Here is a 26,711-nt window from a genome sequence, read left to right on the forward strand (position 1 = left end):
TGCTGTTAAACTGGCAATGTTCCTGAATGCGTATTAGATAATGGTCAGCAGGAGCTTTGTTGACCTTGTGCACATTTTTCTACACTGTCAACAAGTTGATTTGGTGAAATCAGGTTTGCCAAGGCCTGTTGAATCCTCAAGGCTCAACAGGTAGAAGCTACAAGTGGAACAACTCTGTAAAAGAGACAGTATTGCCCTTTATATATCAAACAGTTATCTACAAATGGTCACAATTGCACAAATTATTTTAATATGAGTGCAAATGTGGAAAAGCCATCTGGCATGCAGTACCTGCTTGGTGTTACTTCTAAGCCACCCAGTAGGCCCATTCCATATGGAGCATTCACACCACAGTTACACGTTGGTCCAAAAAAAAAAAAATGAATGGGTGTTCTAAATTCGCTAAAGAACAACACATGTATGGTGGTTCTTGTGATTTGCTGCAGGTCAAAGGGATCTTCATGTTACTCTGCTGGAAGAAGACAAACCTATGAGGTGGCACTGTGGCTTTCCAAATAAAGTTCTGTGATACACTCAGACTCTCACTGCTCGCAGTCAGTGCATTACAGAACTTTGTTTTGGAAGTTAAATCTTACGGGGCCATAACGAAGATAAGTCCTCAAGCATATGGATATTTTATACACTTTTTCAGTTTATTTTCTGAAATAAAGGTCCTTCGCATGTTCAGTGTTATTGTCCATTTTGCTCATTGTGTAACCAGGATTGAATTCAAATCCTATAATTCACTATGATTGCCAGTGATTATATGAATTAAAAGTGCTAGATAGTACCATATGGAAACAGGAGTCATGCTGGTGAGTCTGTCGAGGTGAGGTAGAAAAGTCAACAGTGAACTCGTGTTGGTTCAGGTTAATCTGAGGTTTACGAACCAAGCCACTGGCACATTAAACAAGACGATGAGAAAACAAAAGAGTTTACAGTGCAATTGACACAATTTTTGTGGATGGCGTTAAACACTTGAACACAGCAGGTATGATTTACCAGTAAATTGTGTTTTCACACACATTGAAATCTAATCAGATTAATGAATGGAATGATTTTTACATCGTTTTCAGTCATGTATTCTTACATTAAAATACCAATATTTATGTGTATAAGATACAGAATATATGATTTTATCGTCCTTTGTCCAGCGCTATTGAAGAAGCGGACCTTTTTACGAGCTCACATGTGCATTAAAAGAGAGGGCTGTACAGTCCTGTAATTCCAGTCCTTGCATAGAATTAAGCATATGTGTGTCGCAAAGCATTCTGGGAAAACCCTATCGCGATAGCTTCAGGTACTCGTCCTCGATGTGGTAAATTTTGCAGCCGTGCGTGAAACTTCTGGTTTAAAGATTAGCAGAGGGAGATGATTAAACAAATTCAAAAGGGGCTGTCATGGTTTGAAAATAGCAGTGCTGTTTTATTTATCTTTAACTACGCTCACAGTACATTAAGTATCATTGGAAAGGTAGTAAACTAGGATAGGTTTTATTAAATGAGGTGCCCTGTGTTCTCATTTAAGATTAATCAACAAATAGTCGTTGATTATAAGGGAAAACGTAGTGAGAAAATACGTTTTTCATAAGCTCAAGTAGCAAAATGTTCCTTTTTCCCGATTCGCATGAACGCCGCACACTTCTCTCTTCAGCCTTATGACATTTACACTCTCTCCCGTCGCCAACACGGAAGCAGCATGGCGTCCGGCAGCGATGGTGGCTCCGAAAGCCAACAAGTCGCTCAGCAGAGGTTAAGGATAATTGCAGGGCATTTACGAGCACCGGCGGATAGCAGTTCCGCCATTGTAGCCGCCGAGTGCAAAGCCCAAGAGAGCGAGGCGGATGCCGTCCAGCAAGAAAAGAGGACCATACCGAAGAGGAGGTACTAGGCTGTGATGGAGCGGGGGTTGTGAGGGTCCACACATTTTAAGCGGTGTAACTAGCAGCGTAAGCGCTGAAAAAGAGAGTGCCGGTGACCTTATGTGTAATGTATTTACCTTCAGCCGAACGCAAATTCCATATTGAGACGCTGAAAAACGTTTTTGGCCGGACTGCTTGTTAGCACTGCTCTGATACCGGGTGGGTGCGGCTTCATGTAATACATCGGCTTGGCTTTATTTCATTCATCCAGAAAGACAACGTTGGTTTTGTTTTACTTTGCGTTTTTGGGGTTCTTCGAGGACAACGAGCAATTGACAACTAACAATGATTGAAACATTATGTAGCACTTCAACTTGTGCCGAATGATTGCCAAATGTAATACGAGTTTTTTTGTACTTGGTGTTCTTATTTGCACGTTCTACCATAGTAAACGATAAGTTCGTTTCTGTCATTTTGTTTTCACCACACTCGACTTTATCGCGGGATTTGTTTGACAAGCGAGAGACGAGTCGATGAATCCATCTTGGGCTTCTTTTGCCTGATCTGATTGGCTAAGAGTCATGGTGGTCTGACTTTCAACCTATTGGCAGCCGAGTCGCGTTCAAGGAACCTCGGATTGGTTGAGCTGTCATCAGATGTCAAATCGGATTCAACAGCTGCAGTTGAGTTTAAAAAAAAATGTGGCCCCTTGTCACCGTACAATGTTCTGGTCGGTGTAGCAATACCGCAAAACAACAAATTACATTAATACATATCTAAGGTTTAATGTAGGTCCATGATTATTTTAAACGTTATATTATTCATTTCCAGTTTGAGTTTCCCCCTTTTCCTATTACATAAGTAATAAGCTATTATTATAAGTATAAGTAATACTTACTAGTAATAATAGCTTATTACTCGTAATAAGCTATTATTATAAGTATAAGTAATAAGCTATATTAAATAATATTAAATTACTTATGTAATAGGAAAAGTGATAGCTTATTTGCATTTTAGCGTGGCTAGTATCTTAGTGGTGTCAGTGGAAAACAATGCTGACATGCTGGTTAAGCTGTTTCGTCAATGAAAGATAAGCAGAAAGATAGGCAGAAGATACCTAGCTGAATGACGCACAAATAGTTAAGTGAAATCCTCATAAGCTGTCAGTTTTTCCCTCTTATTTATTTATGATTATTATTTTTTTTGTGGATGACATCACGTTTTGCGAAGAAAGTTATGCACTATTACATTTGCATCACCAGCTTAATTGGTGGTTGTGAGGTCATTGAGCTCAGGTAGTGTTTGTTTGAGAAATTCCACTTACTCTCAGGATAGTTAGCAGAGTCGTTTTTGGGATGACACCCTCTCAGTGGGTGAGAACAATTGTTCTAAAGACTTCTTTTTGTTGTTGTTGTTCTAGTTTCTTGTATGTAAAGTGTCATTTTGTCCACATTAGTGAATATTAATTAATTCATTTGTACTAGATTACTATCATTGCATGTTGGAAGGGGGGGCGTTGGGGGAGTGTGGGAGCTTCTACCAAGTCTCCTCTTTTGGATTACCACCACCTTCGAATAGTGCCTTGAAATTCGAATGATCTGATTGATACAAGCCATTTGTTCACTGGGCCATTGTTTTTGCTTTGACTTGAGCGCAAACAAGCAGGAAGCAAATAGTTAATAAGTGCATATTTTGCGTATCGTGCCAAATATGAAAAGTTGAGGTGATAAAGTTGCAGACTTATTTGCATTATTGTGTTTGTTTAAAGAAATAAATGAGTAGAGCATCTTGTAAAAAAAAAAACACAATCGCAGATTAAATTGCAATCACCATACGGAGGGGGAAAATAATCACAATTCGATTATTTTTAAAAAATCATTTCGACTAAGTTTGCACTATATTTTTAAGCTATGAGCTTCTCTGGTGCTATAATCACCCGAGTTGTCATGGTAACAAAAATGATCTTCGTCCTTGTTGGGTAACAGTATGCGAGGCAAGGTGAGCAGTGGCAAATTTGCATGAAACAGAAGCAGCCCCCTTTGTTTAAAACTTTTGATAGTATCTCCTTGAAAACACGAAAATATTTCTTTCATTGAGAATCTGAAGGTGTGCCCGTGTTTCACGTGATGCCATGCATCCACCTGAAATATGAGGCCTCAACATATTGTACCGCAAAGTGCCAATCCTAATTAGCTGAGGTCATAATTATACCACTGGTTGTTCAAATAGGACATATAAGACCTACAACCACGAATAACACAAAATATTGTTGCACTTACTTGGTAATGCACGCGCACGTTGTGCATCATGTCACTTTGCTGAGTAACCCAAATGTGTGCGGTTTCCTTTCATCAAACGTACCTGGCCTAAATGTGCTAAATTCAAAATTAATAAACTAACCACCAGAGGCTGCTGTAAGTGCACAAATGGAAAACAATCTGGCCCTTTGAACAGATGTGCTGCTTTTCATATCGTGACCTGACGACAATATATCGCGGCAAATTTAATATTGCTATATTGTCATTATCGTTACGTCCCTCTTATATGTTTAACACATAAAAGCTTGCACAGTTCGAATGTTACCATGTGTTACAATTTATAGGTACGTCTGAGGGAGAAAAAAAATCGCCCATTGCTGAACCTAACCTTTAGCTCATTAAATATTACTAAACCTATTATTGTTATGATGAAAACCTGATGCACTAGAGAAAATACAAGTTTACTTGGGTATAAAAAAAAAACCACCAGTGTAATTGAGCAATATTCTTTCCCAGTAATGGTGTAATTCCCATTTTGACCTCAGGGCCTTTATCCCTAAAAGGCTGGCGTGTATATTCAGAGCATGTCCATGAATGTCTCCGCGAGAATATGGTAGGGTGTGGCCGTCTTCTACTTTTCCGTCTATTAACTTCCCCAACGATAAAAAGGCCCACCTTGAATGGGATGGAAAGTTTTCAGTGGCTGAATAAAATCTGACCACATTGACGTCAGCCTTTTGTGAGGGTGGGTATCAGATCATCAGCCGTATTTGGTGCGTCTTGTTGCTTTAAAAGATAGCCCCCCCACCCCCCATGAACTGTCACTCACATCATTGTTTTATGATATTTTCTTCTAGGCAGGAGATCATGAAGTGGAACGGTTGGGGCTACAGCGATTCAAGGTTCCTCTTCAATAAGAAAGGCCAAGCAGAATTCACTGGCAAAAGGTACCGAACGAGTATAAGCAGCGCACCGCTTTTGTACGTCTCCAACGATGCGCCCCGAGGCCAAATGACGCAGTTTCTCCGTTTGTCACGTGACCATTTTGTGAAAAGATTCTCATGTTCTCATGTAACTGTAATCTCGGGGGTGTTGCATCAATCATTTCATCAGCAGCTCTCCCTCCCTGCCAGCCTACATCCAATCTAGCGACACCACACTGCTGCCATCTAGTGGCTATCGCGGAGAAATGAATGTATAACTGAAACTCCTTCCTCAGCCGTAGTCGCACATTAACGGGAGATTTGCTCAACTTCTTGAGAACATCTCATTCTTGTAATAATTTACTTGTGTCTGGATTGGTGCAATCTCAAGAGGGAATTTCCAGTTTGTTTCCAGACAGAGACCCTTGCTCAGATTACACTCCCTTAAAAGAATGCGCAGTTGTATGTTTAGCGTGCTATACATTTGCATGCCATCTTTTTAGAACGGTTTGATTTCAAACATTTTGTCATCACTCTTGTGTGAAAATACATATTAGTTGTATCATCGTTTAACGACAGATTTTTATTTTCCTACATTTAAGCACACTATTTATGTTCAGACCGTGCTTAATGTTAAAGGTCAAGTGTGAAGTTAACTTGGGCAGACATCTTTTGAGGGCTGAAACTATTTCAACTTTTTATTTGTTGTTGTTGTTTTTTTTTTTTAACGCAACCCACCCAGGTCCATAGTTAGACCCACAGCAACGCCCGTAACAAAGAAAATGCTTTTTTTTTTCAGCCTTCTGTTGTCTTGATGGAACGTCACACTTCCGGGTGACACACACACACACATTGTTTTCAAACATCTCGTTAAAATTTATGATTATTTGGGAGAATTTTATCAGTAAAAAAAAAACAGCCAACCAAAAAACAACAGTTGTTCAGACTCTGTGTCCTCCCGATTTCTTATCCAGATATAGATTGAGTGGTATGATCATCCCTGGCCTGAAAGACTGGTTTGAAAGCACATTTGGAGCCAGTCTGCAGCACAAAACTCCGCCAACAGTGAGTGCTCGTCTTTTGTGATTGTTCTGGCCGCCACGTATGGAACACTGTTTTGTTTTTGTCTCAGCCCCTCCTGAACAACAACGCCGTACAAGCTCCCACTCTTAACGAGCCCTTTGTGGACGATTTGAAATCCTCTGGTATTCCCTTCTCTCACGATGCAGAGGACCGCGTATTTCGCAGCCACGGTAACGCTCACTGGGAGATAGCTCGTTCTCTTCCGTTTCATTTATTTATTTTTTTGTTTTTGTTTTCACATGTGTGCTCTAGTTGCTTCATCCTTTTATGTCTTTTGCAGGACATTGCCTACATGAGATCTTTGCCATGCGAGAAGGGAGATTTGGTCGCCTTCCGGATGTGGTGGTGTGGCCTCGTGAGTTCCTAAATTGCATCACGTATTTTATGGTGGTGTCATTTTCATCTTTTTTTTAATTTTTTTTTTTTTTTAGGTAGGGATATTAATATGTGTGATTGTTGGCTTGAGAAGAAGTGTCAGATGGAGGCTGATGGAATCCACTTTTGGCTTGCATTGCTTATTCTGATTCTTGATGTTTTTCTCATGACTGACATTATTCCATCCCACCCAAGATTGCAGCAATGTGCTTCTTTTTTTTTCTTTCTTTCTTTTTTTTTTATTAGATCTGGCAATGGCCTAAGTGGAGCTCCTCTCCTCACTTCAAGATAGTTTCTAGCCACCAAGATGCTGCCAAAGCATCTGTCCTTTCAGCACTCCTAAGTTCAATTACAATTAATCAATTACAATAGACAATCGTAACATCATATCTCTGTCGATTCTTAAATTATTACGTAATCTAATCCTGGATATTGGGCAGTCATTTAAATTTGCCATGGATAATCCTGTCTATTGTGTTGGATATTTTCATAGTTTTCAAATTGGCTGACACAGGATCCTGTTCCGTTTTGTTGCTTTGCATCCAGAAGAAATTTGCTCTTTAAAATGTTTGTTTAAAGAGTGGCCGTGTGTCTCGTGTCTGTCAGTCAGCAGCCCGTAGCAGGATGCAGGCATTCCTCGTTGCTGCCCAAAACACATTAGCCTGTTTTAGTGACTCCTCTCCCCAATTAACCGTCACCCGATGCGGGCTCTGTTATTGGCGACGACACGTTTGGATTGATTCGGATCACCTCACCACAAAGAGCACCACTTTATGGAGTCGTACTCCACCCGGGAAAAGCCTCTGGCAAATGAATACACACCCTGTTTTCTTGCTCTTTCCTTCTCTAATGGCCCTGCCAATACAAACACACAATTTATCACCTCTGTCATATCTCATTTCTTTGAGAGTGTGCCATGAGGCTTAATTTATGTTTGCAATAGAAAGGGGTGAAATGGTTCTACATTATATCTATCTATCATGCTGACCTCAATTTTGAAGATGAAGTCTTATGTCTTTTTGCAGACTGCCACGATGATGTCGTCAAAGTTGTGGAACTGGCATGCAAACACAACGTTTGCGTCATACCATACGGAGGTGAGTTTTCAAAGCGCCGCTCAACCTGGAATTGAATCCTGATAGATTATCTGCACTAATATTTCATGATAAAATAGTTTTACTTGAATATTTGTGTTTCGTGTTCCATTGATGCGGTCGTTTTCCGCACTTTTTGTGTGCCCCCCCTCCCAAAACAGGAGGCACAAGTGTTTCCAGTGCTCTCGAGTGTCCTGCAGATGAAGCTCGCTGTATTGTCTCTCTGGATACCTCTCAGATGGTATGTACTGTAAATAATAACAATAATAATACACTTCATTTATAAGCGCCTTTCAAAACACTCGTGGTTAGACGGCTAAATACCTTCCTCGCAATAATGAAAACGTCGTGATTAATTTTCTTTTTCCTCTCCGCCACTTTATGCGCAATAAAGTTACAATTTTCACTTTTTATTGTATTGCACTTGTGTTTTTAAGCGATCGGTAAGTCAGAATTGAATATGCAACTGCAATTACCGCGTTGACAGTTAGCTTGTTTTCCTCTCGCACATAAAAATAAACGCTACTTGCAAAATAATGAATCCCTTCTTGACTGTTTTCCCAAGTTGGTCTTTGAAATAGATTAGCACATCATCCTTTTGTTTAGGTGTTATGGGAAAAAAAAATCCTTAATGTCCGTTGCCCACGCGTTTTCCTTTAAGAATCAAAGCCATCGTAGTTACCAACCGCATTCCATGAATCCAATGACATACAAGTAGCATCACACAAATCTAATCAGTGTCCATCATCCTAATGTAAATTCGTCTCTCTCACATGAACGCGGTCATGTGTCATTTTTTACAACAGAATATAATACAGCAAACACCCAGTACAGTGTTGTCCTTTGAACTGTGTGAAAACACTAAATATGCCGCTGTCCCACCAGTGGTTTGTTGTCCAAGGTCAGAGGTCGGAGGTGAGATGACTCCGTTGTGCCAAGCAGCAGCAAAGCAGGAACATAAACGTTATTACCTCTGCAGTGTAATTGATGGCACGGGGGTGTGGGGGGGGGGGGGGGGCGGTGACCCCCTGCAGTTAGGCTCCAGCCCAGTGCTTAGCATCTTAAATAAGAAGCGTATATTTTGAAATGAGATATTAAATTGAGTTTAACCTCAGGGAGCTGAATGTTGTGGTCTCGCTGTGCAGGTTTAGCTCAAGCACGCATTCTTATAAATAACGACATAAAAGTTTCCCCCATCCTCCTCCTCCTCCTCATGCAGAACCGCATTCTATGGATCGATGAGAAAAATTTAACTGCCCACTTGGAAGCCGGCATCATTGGTCAGGATTTGGAGCGTCAGGTGAGTGCCGTCGTGTGTTTTGAGTGCTTAACAGGGAGAGCGAAGTCCGAAAAGAGCTGACGTTTGATGGTTAACATCGCAGGACTTGGATGTACTGCAGATGCCTGGGCCACTTTGACTGAGTACTAACTTGTCATCATGTAGAGAAAAAAAAAGTCTGGAGGCTCCCCCCCCCCCCTTAAGCCAGGAGACTTGAATCACATTTTCTGCCGAGGCCCTCTTGTGGAGGTTGTTGGGCATTTATTTAAGTGCCTCATCCCCCCACAGCAGTGACACGTAATCACATGTTGGGACAGGCCAAGGAACCGCATTTAGTTCCTTCAACCTTTTTCAAAATGGCTACCACATGCCTCCCTATAATGCAGTAGAACCAAGTGATTTGGTCCTGGAAAATCAGTAATGAGTAATAATGAAGAAAATCATTTTGTACCGTTCTAGACTATGATTATTATATAACTAAATAATGTCAGGCGGCCCGGTAGTCCAGTGGTTAGCACGTCGGCTTCACAGTGCAGAGGTACAGGGTTCGATTCCAGCTCCGGCCTCCCTGTGTGGAGTTTGCATGTTCTCCCCGGGCATGCGTGGGTTTTCTCCGGGTGCTCCGGTTTCCTCCCACATTCCAAAAACGTGTGTGGCAGGCTGATTGAGCACTCTAAATTGTCTCTAGGTGTGAGTGTGAGCGCGGATGGTTGTTCGTCTCTGTGTGTGCCCTGTGATTGGCTGGCAACCGGTTCAGGGTGTCCCCCGCCTACTGCCCGAAGACAGCTGGGATAGGCTCCAGCACCCCCCGCGACCCTCGTGAGGATCAAGCGGTACGGAAAATGAATGAATGAATGAATAAATAATGTCACAGTTGACACATAAGTTGACTTTTTTTTAAGACCTTCCTTTTGTGTTTGTCAGCTAAACGAGAGCGGCTACTGCACAGGCCACGAGCCGGACTCCATGGAGTTCAGCTCAGTTGGGGGCTGGGTGGCAACCAGAGCATCAGGCATGAAGAAGAACATCTACGGCAACATTGAAGATCTGGTGCGTGCTCATCTGTTCATAGGAAGGAAACATTGTCACTCACACCTACTGAAGTACGACGACCACAGCATGAGTGGTCCCGCATAGCGTGGAGCAATGGTTCCAATTTGTAAACCAAAAAAAGGGGGAAGCCATATTTCCGTGCCAATATAACATGTCGCCTTTTTTTTTTTTTTTTGCTTCTCCTGGTGGGAAAAGGTTGTCCACGTGAAGATGGTGACTCCACGCGGGGTGATTGAAAAGAGCTGTCAAGGCCCCCGCATGTCTACAGGGCCGGACGTTCACCATTTCATCATGGGATCTGAAGGTCTGCTCATGTTTTTGTTTCATCGTGCCGTGAGGACATTTGGGCGCCTTTGCAGCTGCGTTGGCTCCTATTTGGATGAAAAGCGGCAACATGAGGTTAATTCTCATGCTGACGCACATGTCTGCAGCGCCCTGTCCTTGGTCTGACTGTCCCTGCCTACCTACTATTTACAGTATAGCAGCTGCACCTGATATCCAAACCCGACTGACGTACTTGACTGGAACCGAAACCTTCAACTCTGCTTTCCCGGCGAAGACATTTTATTCAATGCGCCACGGCCTTTAATAATCAATAATAATAATCAAAAATTTCCAAGCTATCTTTTTGTAATGGACATAGGTGAACTGATGTCACGTGTCCTAAAAAGGTTTATCATTTCTGATCGAGGCCAAAAGATGGCGGCAAAACACGGCTTTTGTCTAAATCATGGGTTGCCGCGGCTGCTGTCGGCCACGGCTCTACCTCAGACACTCGCACGCCATCTCGCTGATGGCACATGCCAACCCGATTAGTCCCCGCCTCTTAAAGGCACATGCATGTCCTCCAATGCGGACGGCGCTTTTTAAATGTTTGTTTTATGTTCGAATACATTTCCAATGTGTCATGCGGGAGGAGTAAAGCTGACCACAATAAAATAGATTTTTGCGGCCGGCTCTGTAATGTATCCCTCGCGGTAAATTTGGGTACCTCGTAAAATATAATGACAGTACTTTGACACAAATTGCTCTTCAAGGGGCACTGTTGTCAACGTCACATCATTTTGTCATTTTTGAAAGTAATCCTGCTCGTCATGAGTGGAAAACCCCCCCTAAACATTTTAAACTGCACACAAGCACCTCCCATCTCAGTCTCTCCCCTGCTCCTTACCCAAATCCACAGAGGGAGGAGCCTGTGGTCTTCTTGAGTAAATTGGCCTGCACGCTTGCCACTGGGGAGCAGCCCGTGTCTTGTGTTGTAACATTTGAGACGCCATTAAAGGCCACAGCAGGCTGAATAAGCTCATCGAATACGAGCGCGCTTGTCTGTGGTCACGCGGGGCATGTTCTGAACTGCTGAGCCTGTTGCATGCGATCAAATCATCAATGTGACTTTTCCAACTGCCCTTTGTTAAGAGAGCAGCAGTTTCGGAACAAGTGAGTCCCCGATCCCAAAGAGTCAACGGTAAAAATGTGAATCCTCCCTGAGCAGACGTATGTAACAAAGAAACGTTAGTGACTACGGATACAGACCGTCTGTGTGATTTTTTTTTTTCTCTGAAGGACAGTACGCTCCTTTCAAAGCTGTTGAGCTGCGCCTCCCACAGTTGCCGCTAGCAACTGAACATTTGACCAAAATAACTGCTGGTGGCAGAACACACACTGAGAAATTTTAGGTTCAGCTTGATTTATTTGCAAGTGGTCTCATTCTTTTTTCCTATAAGAGTATGTTCAATGAAGTAAATGTAAAAATATAGCCAAGAAGGACCCATTTTGTACTTTTGCCATTTCTCAAACGATTAAAACAATTTTTAAGGTTTTTAAAGAGAATCGGTGATAATTCGGCCCCAGTCTTTCTTAAAACAAATCTACAGATTGGTAAGAAGACAAATTACAGACAGAATCTTCATAGTCACATTTAGTATTTTAAAAATCCACATCAAAATGAGTCTTTTTGTTCACACTCCTCCACTTGTCCCGTGTCCACAATCTTACAAAACATCATCGCGAAGGCACATCTCAAACTCGGAAGTGGCGGCGGCTTTTGCGAAGGACACGAAGAGATCCAACATGGCATTGTCGAGTAAAAACAGTTCATCCAACAAATACCCAAAATGTTGATTCGTCCGGCTTCGAAACACATTTTCCGCGTTTGAAACTCTTATTTCCTGCGTTCACGGTTTTCAAGCGTGCGCAGTGGCTTCTTCTCGCAGAGCCCATAATGAAGACTTTTTTTGGGGGGTCATTAGGTGGGTCAAGAGGTTTAGCTGCCTTTGAGAGAGCCTTGCTTTATTTTTCCTCATGCTCCTCGCTGATAAATCTTTCTTGCCCCCCAGCCCCGCCCCAGTAGAAAACCAGATCCCTCTCACTGAAATGTGAGACAAAGGTCACCATAAGGACCCCCTGGACATTTGCCAGACCCCTGGAAAAAAAAAAAGTTCTTATAAATGACTGGCCGTGACTTCCTTCTTTTTTTGCCTCTTAAATAATGGCTGTGATTTTCAACAGGCACCCTGGGCGTGGTCACAGAGGTGACGATGAAGATTCGACCCATGCCAGAGTATCAGAAATACGGCTCGGTGGTGTTCCCCAACTTTGAGCAGGGTGTCGCTTGTCTTCGAGAAGTTGCCAAACAGGTAACTTAACACAATTGTACCAAAACAAAGATATTTTTTCCCACGTTATGAAGAAATGTATGTTAGTGTGTCACCAAATGACGTCATCACATACGCTGACCGTTGAGGATTTTGTCAAATTACAACTTGGTCATAAGCGACAAACATTCGATATTTTGTCACCATCCCTATGAATGAAGCTAAAATTTTGTCTGTTTCTGATTAAAAAAAATAAAAATCATTTTTAAAATCTATATAAATTTCCAAATGAATTCACATTTCTTTCCCCATTGCCCCCCCCCCCCCGCTTGTCATTTTAGAGGTGTGCTCCTGCATCTATTCGGCTCATGGATAATGAGCAATTTAAATTTGGTAAGTTTTATTGGATCCTTTTTGGAAGGTCTCTCATCTTTTTGAATATTGCTCTTTTGTGATCCAGCCTACGATTTGGAACGGCAATCTTCTTTTATCTCCGTCTCTCGATGAATGGCACTGGTTGTGTTTTTCGTTTCACCTGAAGATAAGCTGCAACGAGATGAAAAATGACTCTCGGTCAAGTCGTCATCCCATTGAAGTTTTATGGCGCCGTTCCTTAAGGTCTCGCCAATGCATCTGGCATCACCAGAGATCAGAGTACCCCCCCCCCCCCCCCGCAACCTCCAGGGAGCTCATTATCTCGCCTAGATTTCCGCATTTCACCAAGTAGGCACTTCTGAGCATGAAGCAAGCTAGATGAAGCGACCAGGCTTTCCCCACTAATAACTACAACTCCCGGCTCCTTGATACGTTCTCGGGCTTATTAGTGGCTTCTTTCACACTTTTCATCATGTTGAGTATGACCAATTGATGCCTTCTCAGATTGGGATGACGCGTGCAATTTAGTCGTGCCCGACGACGCGTTCGAGCTGAAAAATGAGATTCTTGTCATGATCACTGGGATTTTACACGTGGAAGGGAGGAGCAAAGAACAAAGGATGGTAGTGGGGGTAGTAGTAGGGTTGAGGTTTAAGAGTAAAATGAAGGGACAGATGTGTGTTGAGTTATTAAACAGTGGAAGGGTGCTGACGGAGCTAAAGGCACCGAGTCAAACCTCATAGTGGACAAAATCATGCCACTAAGAGGACTGGAGCACGTGCTTGGAGAAATAAATGAAGTGTTAAGCCTCGGCGACATCACGCGTGACTTGATTGATAGCCGTCTTGTTGGCCCCCGGGCCCTCATTTTGTTTGTCTGCAAGGCACATTTTTGTGTGTCTGATCTGGAATAATTAAAAAATAAAAAATAATTTTAATGTGCGTGTGAGGAAGACTCATATCAACTTAGCTTCCCTTCAGAACGTTGCGATTGATAGTCATTGTTATTCAAATGTTGCCGCTCTATTTTTCCTCCCTTTTTTTTTTTTATACGCGAGCCCAAATAACTCTTGACCAGCCTGCTCTCGCTGATCCTGTAATGTGCGTGCGTCAGACGATGATGATGATGTTTGAAACAAAATCCTCACCCGCGTCTCGGTGGCTAACCTTTTAACTGCCGCGCCCACAGGTCACGCCCTCAAGCCTCAAGTGTCCTCACTTTTCACCTCCTTTCTGGACGGCCTGAAGAAACTGTACATCACCAAGGTAAAGCACGAGCGCAAGCGGTCTGTGTCCGAGGCCCTCTCCCCAAGTGTTTCTCATGAAAAACGAACCCGGGCCTCTTAAATCCTCAGTTCAAAGGCTTTGACCAGAATCGCTTGTGCGTGGCCACCCTGCTGTTTGAGGGAGACCGAGAGAAGGTCCTGCAGCACGAGAAGCAAGTTTATGACATTGCCGCAAAGTTTGGGTCAGTATTTTCCTCCTCCTTTTGTATCACTATGACTACTCGCGCTGTTCTCCAAATAAGAGGCTAAGTGTAGTTTCGTAAAGCTGTTTGTCAGTCCCAGTTGAAGTGAAACTGAAGTATCAAACCAGACAAACAAGATTTGACATTGACAAAGAAACTGATTCATCGGGTGCTGCTGGTGTCCGATTTTTTTTTTTTCTCCAGGTTTTTTTTTTTTTTTATGTGGGAATTTCAACATTGGTTCCAGAAAACGTCACTTAAACTTCTGACTTCATCTCTGGAATTATGACTCTTTTCTTCAGAAATATACAGCTAACCTAGTCTTTATTTTTATAACACTGCCCTTTTTTTTGGGGGGGTGGGGTCATTTCATTATTTCTTTTCAATTACTCCTTCTTACGTCACAACAACAACAACAGCAGCACGCAGACATGTCTGGCCGAGCAACCCTCAAATGAAATCACTCGCCTCGCTTAACTTCACCAGCTAGAAGCAGAAGTAACGGTGAAAAGGACGCTTTGGGCTTGGTGTTGCGCTCAGTTGTTTGTCTTGGTTTGCGGTGATGGATCACCTGTGGATGTCCTCCTGCCAGGCCCGCCTTTGTGGGTGCTGATCAATGGGAGCTTCTGTGGGGGTGTGGGGGTGGGGGGGGGGTCAGTTACACATCAGGCTCGCTGGGATGCTCCACAGATGATTTAGGCCAACCTGAAACATTCAGTTACAGTTCTGTCACCCCCCAGTGCAGACTGGGAAGATTTGGGCTTGTGTTTCACGGAGTAGACCATTCTGGAATCAGAAGAAAAAAACAAACAAAAAAACCCAAAACATAGTTTACTGTCTACTCCCTGGCCACAATATTAGGTACACCTGCACAAAGGCAAAACAAAAGAAAAAGATATTACTCGCTTAATTTACCGTGTGACAAAGCTCTCGTGTTAGCATTCCATCTATATTTGTTACTGTACTAGAGTTGGTTGTGTCGTTTTTTTTTTTTTTTTAAACAACCCATAGAGTTTCCGCGCCGTTCAAAATGATTCAACCCCCGTTACAAATTCAGTTTATTTGCAAAGGTCAAATTTCTCAACGCAACCAGCTGTTACAAGCGACGGATATTTGTTGGAAATGTGTACGTAGACTAAATCAAATGATTTTTTTGTGCTTTTCGTTTAGCCGTGGCGAAGAAATCCAATAGGTGCGACAAAACTCACTATTGATTGTTGCTGATTATTAGATTACTATCGGCTAAGCCGGAGGACCGAGCTTTTTGATAAGCAGCAATTGCATCATAAGAGAGTTGGCAGGTCCACGTCGCATCCTCGGCTTGATTGCATTATTTCCAGTAAAAGACGCTCAAGTACCCGTGATGGATAAGTGCTGGCGTCGCCAGGGATATTTTCCCCTCTGGTGTCGGGAAACGGCATGAATCGATATAGCGATTTTCTAATGAGCTTGGCCTGATTAGTTTGGGTGCGAGATGAAAATGTGATTACGCCGTGCAGGTGATGGATGTGCGGCTGACCCGCGGCGACGCACACGGCGTGGCCTCATTGATCCTGCGCATTGTTGGATTGACGGGCTCGCACGCAGCTGCCGTTGAAAGTGGCTCACAAAGAAGCCGCTGTTAAATATTAACCCTGTTATCTTATTTTCCAGAGGCCTGGCAGCTGGAGAGGACAATGGTCAGAGGGGCTACATGTTGACCTTTGTCATCGCTTACCTCCGGGTGGGTGACCGCTCTCGCTTTGGTATTTTTTTTTGGGGGGGGGCGGCTGATGGGCAGGGCCTCTAACAGAACACCAGGAACCTTCACAATAGGACCTCCAGCGCTTTGATGTGACGTGCTCATACTTATTGTGCGTTGATTTTGAGTATTACTTTTAAACAATTCCCATGTAGCATTCAAAGGCTAACCCGTGACTGGATTCCATTTTCTAAGACCTTCAAAGAGAGAGAAAGACGAGTTCAAAAACTTGAAAAAAAGGAGGCGGCATGGGGAGAAGAAAAGGAAAGATGGAGAAAAGGAAATTGAATACAAGGGGAGGGAAAAAAGTGAAAAAGAAAGCAATGTCGATGCAAGCACAAGGTGGTTTGATGATGTTGGATAAAGAGCTACTCAACTCCAACTTTATCACTCATATTTGCCATTAGGACAAAAACACCTCCTTAAAAACGAAATATTATCGGAATGTTTCATTGGATCTTCCTTTGCTCAATTGACACCATTTAGTGAATACTTTTTAAAATCCCTTTTTCTGAGAAATACATCTATGATGTTGCTATTTTTCTCTGGACAGGACTTGGGGATGGACTACTATGTGATAGGCGAGTCCTTTGAGACCTCTGTTCCTTGGGACAGGTAAATAAACCATTGTGATGATGATGATTATTTTGTTTTATTTTTTATTCAGGTCAAAGTTCCACTTAATATTTGTTGGCAACACACTCATCAGCCATAAATATAAAGCAATCAAATGGAAAAATAGGACGGCGCTAACTTAGTTTTCCGTTTTGTGCCATGCGATGACATCATTTTACGCCACTGTGCAAACAAATTCACGCAGTGGCATTTTTAACCTGGAATGTTGGGACCGGCGTAAACCGAGGAGGACCTGTACATAGTGGAGGCTCTAACGTTGAGCACAAAGAATTCTGGTTACAGTGTTACCCCAGAGATCAGATTTTGTTATTTTGTAACCTGTCCTAACTTATTAAAAAACAACAGCAGTAAATAAAAATGACTTTGGCGCCATCTTGGTCCCAACACACTAAGTTGAAGTGAGCTAAGGAACTTTATTTAGACAAAAGTATGTTTCCGTGTTTAAGTTCACTTCCTCCTACCCCTTTTTTGTCATTTCTTTTTAGGGCCAAATGTCGTCCATATGCATTTTGTGCCATATTAAAGAGAAACAACCGCTATTTTTCTTCACTTGCAGGGTTTTGGACATCTGCCGGAACGTCAAAGCTCGCATCGTAGCAGAGTGTAAAGACAAAGGAGTCCAGTTTCCGCCACTGTCCACATGCAGGTAACGTTTGTGATTGTGATGGATTGCCTCACACTTAGTTTTCTTCATGGGCCCCAAGTGTGCTCCCTGCAACAGAAAGATGTTGTTTTTGGGGAGGCGCAAATCACCAAAAGTCACCGTTTTGGAAGTGATGCCTTGTTATTTTTCGAAATTTAAGACGGAGCTGTTTCTTTTCAAGTAAATTGCCTGTACAAAGTGTGCTAAACTAGCGCCTTGAAGGGGACTCTTAAGAATGGGCGTGGCAAAAAGAACCCACGATGGGTAAGAAATGGGCTGACCCAACTTTTGGGGTTATTCATTCATTCATTTTCCGATCTGCCTATCCTCACACGGGTTGCGAGGGGTGCCGGAGCCTCTCCCAGCCGTCTTCGTGCAGTAAGCGGGGGACACCCTGAACCGGTTGCCAGCCAATCGCAGGGCACACAGAGACGAACAACCGTCCGCGCTCACACCGAGGCACAAGGCAGGGTGTTCAATCAGCCTGCCATGCATGATTTTGGAATGTGGGAGGAAACCGGAGTACCCGGAGAAAAGCCACGCAGGCCCGGGGAGAACATGCAAACTCCACACAGGGGAGGCTGGAGCTGGAATTGAACCCTGTACCTCTGCACTGTGAGGTTGACGCGCTAACCACTGGTCCACCGGACCGCGGGGTTATTCATTTCATTCTCAAAAGTTAGGTGGGTTACTTTTGCCCCAATTATTTTTAGTGTGTATAAATGCATTGGGGTGCTCTAATAATGCATCCCAGTGCTTCCCTCACAGACACATTATCAGAAATGGGCAGATAACACAAGATTAAACTTGGTTGTTTCAATCGAGGGGGGCGGGGGGCGGTGGCGGACAAAAAAAAACAACAACAACAACGCGTCATTGCGATGAAAACCCAAAATACTGGTGGACCAGGCTGGAGCCTTGCGACGTCATGTTTGCAGTCAGGCTTAGCCCTCCACTCGCATTTCAGCTAAGTGGTCTAAAAGTAAATGACACTTCCGAACTTTTCAGGGTGGGTTTCAAGTCAAACAAATCAGTAAGCGTTTTCCCTTACTTCTCCGTTGAGCCTCATAGTTGAGCCTTTGTGAATGTTTAGATGTCGCGCTCAGCCAAGGAGGCTTCACCGCGAGTCCGTGACAGACAGACAGACGGCGAAGCGGCTGAAGAGAGCCAGGCGGCTGCTCGATGCTGGTGGACAGATTAGGCCTCAGCCTGATTATGCCGCGGCTATTCATTTCCCGGCCGCGGTCTGGCACATGATTGATTTGTCCATTTAACCTCTGAAGCAGCCAGCATGCCGGGTGATGGGCCATGTCAAATGAACAAGGGCTCCGCCCTCGGCTCCTCGGCGGGGAGCGAGGCCGCAAGAGGGGACGCTAAGCTGGTGGTGGTGGTGGGGCGGGGGAATTTTTTAATTTTGACGCATGCAAACAAACGCTGTCGTTTGGCTTTATGAAACATTGCTCAGGAGGTGGAGTGAAATCCAGAGTGGCAAACTCATTTTTGTTGCCGAACGCTCAGTGGATGATGTCATCATCAACTATTAGCATGCACAATTGCCCCCGCGGTTGATTGTTATAAGAAATGGGAAGCGATGGAAATTTGTGACATGAAAATATTAAAACAACTTTTGTTTGAATTTCTTCAGGGATTTGGTGGAGAGAAAAAAAAAATCCAGGATAAAATCCAATTTGGACCCAGATTATTTTATTCATTCATCAATCTCATTCAATACTTTACAAAAGGCTATTTTGTCAGATGGTTCTGGATCTGTCAGATCTCACAATATCACATATAGATTTGATATATGATATGAATTCCTTTTCAGGAACTAAGTCAGCATCACAATCCAAATTTTGCAAGTGACAAACATTCTCGTCCTTTGCTTCTTTTTAAAAAATTTTTTAGGGTGACTCAAACATACGACGCCGGCGCTTGTGTCTACTTTTACTTCGCCTTCAACTACAGGGGCCTGGCTGATCCGGTGCACGTGTATGAACAAGTGGAGGTGCCTCATTCCGTCCTGCCTTACGCGAGAATTTGCTCACAGATTGCGCACGGGGTGACTAAAGTGTACGATTTGGTTTCTCTTCAGCACGCCGCTCGAGAGGAGATCCTTGCCAACGGGGGCAGTTTATCGCATCATCATGGAGGTAGGACAAGCTCACGTGGATTCTCATTTGCATCACGGGCGCGTTCTTATGCATGCGCACGTTTCAACGTGCAACATCTGTGTGGCACCGCGACGAACCACAAGCACAATCCCGACACAGAAATTTGCGATTGTGCTCGTGTAGCTATTGTTGTGATCATTATTCTGATTTTATACGCCGTTAAGCGGCTGCTCGGATCCCGGTAATCTTTCTGATTTCAAGCATGTTTCGTTTCCTCTCCCGAATGAAGGGTGAGTCACTGGAGTTAGCAGACGAGCTAACAGTTAGCCTAGCATCTTCTATTTCTTCTGCTACCACTACCATTCTTTGCTCTTCTTTGAATTTTCTGTCAGTCTGAATCGTCGATGTGGTTAAGTCTCAAGTACTCCACACTCGAGCAGTAAGCACACACACTTGCCATATATATAGGTTTTTTTTGGGGGGGGGGGGTTTGCTCGTCATGTGTGGACTCTCACATTGGTTTGAATTGTTAAAAAGTGAGAGTTGACACCATTTTGGTCCCGGCCTCCTTCATGGCTCCACACTTGCCTCCCGCTTGTTGTGACCGCCCCCCCCCCCTCCCCTGCTCACGTTTTTCATTTGGTGGCGGCCGAGCCACTCTGCTCACGGGGCCCATCGGGGGCTCAGCGAAACACCCGCCTTTATCTATATTGCCATCCGCCAGGCTGTTTTCATACATCACTTCAGGCGATTCATCACACCTGTCAAAAACAGTATGCGGCGAATCAGCCGCGATATTAAATTGCAATTTTTCCCCAAAGGCGGGGACGGCCACGTAATTAAAAGATTGCTAATAAAAAAGGGGGGGTGGCGGAGACCAGTGTAGATGACACCGCCGGCGTTTTCCGCTTGAATGCTGACCTCCAAACGGTGGCCCGGGCCACCCCGAGCTGCCCGGGGAGGTAACGCGGGGAGGGGGCGGAGCTATCGATGCGGCGCCTCTGTACGAGGCCCACTCTGTAATTGTGATTAATAACGACGGGGCTCGCTATCTGGCCGCAGACGGAGCGCTTTGTCTGGCTAGAATCAGCGGCTGACAAATGGAGCCACTTGCGGTGGGTTTTGTGTATCAACACAAACAGATGTAGTCAAGGAAGGCCAGGTTGGAGGGCACGGTGGGGAAATCCACTTTTTTTCCCTCATGTCGAGCGATCCACCGCTGTCTCGGCAGAGCGCGACACGTTGCTAACGTGCGCTAGTTAAGTGACTTTCGCCAAAAGGAGTCGAGAGCAGTCTTTCTTGATGAGCGCACGATCCAAAAGAGGCCTTGTTTGTCTTGACTTGATTGTCGCTGTTGTGTAAAGCGGCACTTAACAAAATGGGCGAATTAAAACGGCCTTTTTTAATGGGAAGACAAGAATTCCATCCATCGAATTGTTTTTTTTTTTCCCCAACAGTTCTCTTGCATCAGGCCTGTGTGCGAACTGAAGCCAGCTGTCTTTAGATACGAGATGCGCACGCCAGCTTCTCACATTCACACCAATCGACAAGTCCTCGTTGCAATCACGAGGCAGACGTGTTCACCGATGGCCCCGCCGTGCTGCCAATTTGGCTCCAAACGAGCACTGGCACCGGCTCGGCGTGGTGCGTGTCATCCTTATGATTGACAGCTCATCCATTCAGGTTGCACCCCGCCTTCTTGCTTTAAACTCATGTGGGACGGTCTCGAGACCCCCGTGACCCTGAACAGGAGAAGCGTGATAGAAAATGGATGGCTGCTTGGAAAAAGCACTGCTTCAAGTGGGTCACCGCTGCAGCAGCAGCAGCACCGAGCCTCTGAGCATCCATCACCTGCGCACCGCTCCATCTATCAATACATGGGGAGGCGGGGGGGGTCGGGGGGGGCTCACTACACCTCGACCTCCATTTGTTGGGCGAGGAGCCCTCCGTTTTCACCTTCCCCATCGCGCGGCGCTCACGAAAGATGGAGATGATTCAGTTGAGCTCTACCTTGCAGCGGCGGCGACGAAGCCCCCCGTTTTGCCCGGGCGGGAACGAACGTGCGCCACGTCACGCCGCACCTCGCGCTCTTTGCGGCTGGCCGCGGCCGCGTGGCCGCCCGCCAGAGATTGATGGTGACGGCGAACAGGAGAGAAAACGAGCGCGACAAGATAGATGTGTAAATTATCACGCTGATGGAGGCAATGATGCAGTCCCGCCACCTTCTGTTTTCTCTCCTTCCCAGGAGGAGGCGTGGAGGTGGAACCAAAGGCAGGGAGGGAGGCGGGGGGGTACGCTCTTGGAGCGCACCTTTTTTTTTTTTTGGGTCGTGTTTTTTTTTAAGTTATGGGACAACAGCCGATTGGTCCCCCCTGTCACCATCTGGAGGTGCATGTGCTATCAGACCCCCCCCCCCTCGCCCCCCCCCAGAGTGACCCCCTTGTCTGCCCTCTCGTGTCAGGAGGCCCTCACAGCCCGATCCCCATCTGGGTTGCTTGGTTGGACTCGAATCACAAACATGTCAGGGCTCGTCCTATCCGCGCGGGGGTCGGGGTCGGTGGGGGGGGGGGGGGGGGTGTCATCTAATCCGGTGTGATTACTCTCCTACTTTCAAGTATATTTGAAGAGTCGGGAGCACCTGTTCTCAGACGGATGCTTTCCTAAGGGATCGTGCGATGCTGCTTGTCAAGTTGGCACCGCCTCCAAAAGTTCAAATTGAAAACCAGTTGACGTGCCGCAAATACTTTCCGTGTGAAAATTGTCGCGGCATGCCGCCGAACAAAAATGTGACTAAAGAGTAGAGATACTTTATGTCACTGGTATCGATGTGGAAAGATAACTGCTTTCTAGAGAATAAATAATGCGGTTCAGACCCAACGGGGTAAAACTGGCTAATTTCCTGCGGAACACCTGATGAGATTAAACTGACTCGGGCCGCAACTAATGATCATTTTAATCATTGATTAATCTGTTGTTGATGAATAACATTTCCAGCCCTTTATTCAAAAACATGTCAACAAGTTGACAGCGGGCAAGCATAAATTAATTACGATTCGGTTTGGTTCATGACATGTCAGAAAATCGGCAGAAATGCGGAATTGGGCACTTTGGACCAGCAGTGAAAATCCATCTCCGAACCACAACTTTATTTTTTTTATCAATCTTCAATCGTTTCAAACCGTTCTGAGGTGTCTCGTGAAACACCTTCACCTGAATGCCTGTCGGATCAAAAATTGAAGAAAAAAATATAGTATTGGAATTGGGCGCTTCATGGCGCTTCTCTGTTAATCAGTCAGAAAGAAGGCCAACTTAAAAAATAAAAGTAGACAAAAGAATTCAAGAAGGAAGTGAGATTTTTTTTGAAAAATAAGCATTAAAATCTTGAAGAACAAATAACCACTTAAAGCCGTATCTGCACGTAAATACGAAGCAAATGGGCAAAGTGCGTCGATTTCAAAACGCATCACAGAAAACAATGCGTCAAACTCCCTTTTGAAAAAAAGCATTCAATTTGTGATTCCAATTTCGAGAAACGTTCCTTTTCAATGAAATCATGTGACTTGAACTGCACAAGGGCCTCCTCACGATGCACTTCAGGATTGCGAGGGTGGAGCGTAAACGCACACCCGCCGTCCACTTGGCCAACAAAGATCAAACTTCTCCCTCACTGGCTGGACGCACGCACAAAGGGAGGAAGGGTGCGATGGAAGTTGCAAGCTGCAGGGTTATCATCTGGCCGGGTGAGAGGAGCAAGCAAGAGTGTTGGGCCGGCCACCCCCCGCCCCCCCTTCCAGCCCCCTCCTCTTCCTCTTATAGGAACACACACACACACACACGGGGCCTAATGAGTTTGATAGTCTGCTGAGCTCTATAAATCACGCCATGCAAAACATTTCTGCTGGCTGAATCAAAGCATTTATCACCCTCTGTTTATTCACTCACTCTCACAAGATTGATTGGCTCACAGCAGCCTGCCGAGCAATCAGCCGTAACCCATACAGCCCCCCACCACCACCACCACCCCGTACCCCTCCTCCCCACTCTAAATATCACCCCTCCCTTTCACGCTTCTTCGTCCTCATCCACTTCGCAAGATTGATCCCCGCATTTTATTTTATTTTTTTAAGAAAAACATTTCTGGAACTTATGGAGCTGTCTCTCATGGGAACCGCCATTTTTTTTTTGGGTTGTTTTTGAGCCACGTGTGAATGATGTGAATCCGCGGCTGCTCAACCGCCAGTATGCGGGGGTACGTCTGGATGCTGTTAAAAAAAAAAACTCCTCATAAAAGAAATGAAAGTTAGTGAATTTTAAAAAATAAAATAAGAGCGGTCTGTTATGAAAACTGCCAAACTCTTGTGAGCCTGACACTGTCGAAACGTCGGAAGCAGGCCAAGCGTTCATTTGGCTCCTTTTTGTGTGTCCCCAGTTGGGAAACTTCGCAAGGAGTGGATGAGACAAACCGTTTCCAGTGTGGGCCTGGGCATGCTGCAGTCCGTCAAGGACTACGTCGACCCCGCCAACATCTTCGGAAACAGGAACCTCCTCTAACCCCGCCCATTCATGCACACGCACACACACACACACACACACACACACACGCCCACTTTTCACACAGCCCCTCCAAAACCATGCAAAGAGATTCTAGAATTTGAAAGGGACTCTTGTGTTGTCTTTCATCGTTCATGTGGTGCCATCATTTGCGCGCGCTCGCGGTTCGAGCCAGTACAAGAAGTGACGCAACACACGTCACAGATCCGACACGTCAAGTCTATTCACTCCAACTCACTTCTGCGGAAAGTCCTTTGAGCATTTCTTCCATATCCTTGATATCCAGCCCGAGGGCCATGTATTAGTACGCACTTTGTTTTCGTTTCCTCCTACTCGTGCCACTTTTGGTGGACTCGTAGGACATTTGCATATACGCAATTAAGATGTTTAAGTACTAGTACCCACTTTGCTGTAACTCATATTCAACGCACTAGTAGAATGACTGTCTCACTCTTAATGTTTTATCCACTACTAGTGCTACTTTTGGCTAACTACTGCAACGTTACGCTGGATATCCTAAATATCCAGCTTCCACTAGTAGTACAGTATTGTATTACACGTATTCCGTATATAGTTTAAGATATCGATATACCTGTACGCCGAAATATAACTACTTGTGTTGTATTACTAACGTTTTTTTTTTCCATTACTAGTGCCACTTTGGGCTGATGAGAACTAGTCCAAGAAGTACCGCTTTTTTCTTTGTACTCACTAGTAAGCACACTTGGAGAATGACGGTGTCTCACTAGTAACACCGCCCGGTCCACATTCGACTAGTGCAGACTGGCGGAATAACTAATGCATATTCTTAGGACTTTGGCAAAAGTTTTTCCCCACTAGTAGGACAACGACATGTTACCAGGGAGGCAGAACTGCACTAGTTGACATCTATGCACGATTCATGCCAATAGTGAGGCATAAGATGTTTTGTTTGGGGGGGTGGGGGGGGGGGGGATTTTATGTCACAAGTAAACTGCAGTTTTGAACTGGTGCATAGTAACGTGTGGTTGTCCTACTAGTAAAAACTAAAAGCATATCAGGACCTGCATCTAAAGCTGGATATCCTTCTAGTGGGCTTCCACTAGTCTGATGAATTGTCTTCCTAGTGAGGACCAAGAGTGTACTAGTACCTTGACGTGGATATGGACCAAATGTTTCATCAAACGGCTTTCCGTAGATGAGTCCATCATCATCATCATCATCTACGTCACTGAAGCTCTGTGCCTTTCGGAAAGCTTTTGTCTGCCTCGCCCACAAACTCATGTACTTGGATACTCTCCGATGATCCACTCGCATATGTTGTCCTTCCCTTTGTCAAGCAGCAATGACTGTGTGATTGTGTGTCGCACTGATGACCCGTTGTCATTTAAAAAAAAAAAAAAGGGGGGGTGTGAACGAATTAACTAACACCTGCTCGGACCTTGACTTGACTTTTCACAATAATGTATTTGTATTTTTGTACCCAAAGCTCCCAAGATGTGTTACTGACGAGTTATTTTAAATTCAAACTCATTCAGTGCCGGCCATTTTCAGACCCTCCTTTAGGCCCACCCCATGAGGGGGAATATATTGCCTGTGATTGAATGAGTTTTAATAACGCTGACGTCATGTATTGCTCGCGTGCTACCAAAGACTCAAACACATGCAAACTCCTTCGAACATTTTTAGTGGTTTGTAAGCGTTTCCGGTGTATTGCTTTGCGTTTCTTCAAAGGGACAGTCGTGATTTGTCCTTTTCTTTGAAGCAGCTTTTAAACTCCTTTCCCCCACTGAAATGCTAAATCATTAGGTACACATCCGATACACGGATAGCAGCTAAAACGATGCTCTTTTAAATATAAGAACGCTCGTTTGATATTTCTAGGGATGCAACGATACCGGTACCGCTACGTGGTATTCTTAAAAATGCTCCGATACTAAAACACCGATGCCATGTGACCAGCCTGACAGATACTTTCCGGGTAGAAGCCGTGCCAATACAAAAAGTAAAATAAAATCCAATTTCATCACAAGTGCAAGAGGTAATGGCATCAAGTATTCTGTCACAGGAAATATTCAAATATAAGCACTCAATGTTAAAAAGAAATTGTGCATCCCTAGTTAGTGTATTTCGCTGGGAAGTGTGATTAAGCTGCTATCATGGTAACGAACTGGAAATTCTGTCAATTGGGCATCATCTTTGGATTAATTACTGTGTTTGGATGTGATTTGAGGATGCAAGTGTACCTAATGTTGTGTCCAGTTTAACTTGCCTTTGCCTCCCCATTGCTGCTTGACCTCAATTTAAATGTTTTTTTTTTTAACGTGTCAACAAATGTGTGCGCTTTTGAATATTTTATGGAATTCCTTTGTTATTCTCTCCTGATTATACAAAGTACAATAACATCCAGTGTGCTTTGTCACCGCCTTTTTGTGCAATAAATTCAACTAAAACAACCATCCGGAGGATTTGTATTGATTACAAATGATTACTTTTTTTTGTAGTTGGGATTCTTATGAATGGTGTTCACAGTGGAAAACTGACAGCAGGCTAAACTGAGGGTGATACAAGCCCTTGCTGACAGCTCTTCTTCCCCTGCACAACACGTCCTCATTTCTGAATCATTTTACACCCACGCAGCCGCCTCCATGCTGCCGAGTGACGTCACCGCCAGCATCAGCCATCAAT

At 44.4% G+C, this 26,711-nt stretch overlaps 1 protein-coding gene across 4 annotated transcripts; it reads left to right on the forward strand.

Annotated features, from left to right (window-relative positions):
- Positions 1–1,611: 1,611 nt before the first annotated feature.
- agps (alkylglycerone phosphate synthase) lies at positions 1,612–26,480 on the forward strand. 4 transcript variants are annotated; one of them, XM_052081662.1, is made up of 20 exons: positions 1,647–1,883; positions 4,977–5,066; positions 6,017–6,107; positions 6,175–6,295; positions 6,406–6,480; positions 7,526–7,597; positions 7,756–7,835; positions 8,814–8,894; positions 9,798–9,923; positions 10,122–10,230; positions 12,435–12,562; positions 12,862–12,913; positions 14,084–14,160; positions 14,250–14,362; positions 16,016–16,085; positions 16,657–16,718; positions 17,296–17,385; positions 19,288–19,387; positions 19,475–19,532; positions 23,923–26,480. In XM_052081662.1, the coding sequence occupies exons 1-20, from the start codon at positions 1,699–1,701 to the stop codon at positions 24,042–24,044; spliced, it is 1,902 nt and encodes a 633-aa protein (XP_051937622.1). In that variant the 5' UTR covers positions 1,647–1,698; the 3' UTR covers positions 24,045–26,480. The 4 variants fall into 4 exon arrangements, with proteins under 4 accessions (XP_051937621.1, XP_051937622.1, XP_051937625.1 ...); XM_052081665.1 differs by lacking the exon at positions 1,647–1,883 and adding an exon at positions 1,921–2,080; XM_052081664.1 differs by lacking the exon at positions 1,647–1,883 and adding an exon at positions 4,842–4,864.
- The last annotated feature ends 231 nt before the right edge of the window (positions 26,481–26,711 follow it).

This window comes from Hippocampus zosterae, chromosome 12 (genome assembly GCF_025434085.1).
Source record: "Hippocampus zosterae strain Florida chromosome 12, ASM2543408v3, whole genome shotgun sequence".
NCBI classification, from domain to species: domain Eukaryota; kingdom Metazoa; phylum Chordata; class Actinopteri; order Syngnathiformes; family Syngnathidae; genus Hippocampus; species Hippocampus zosterae.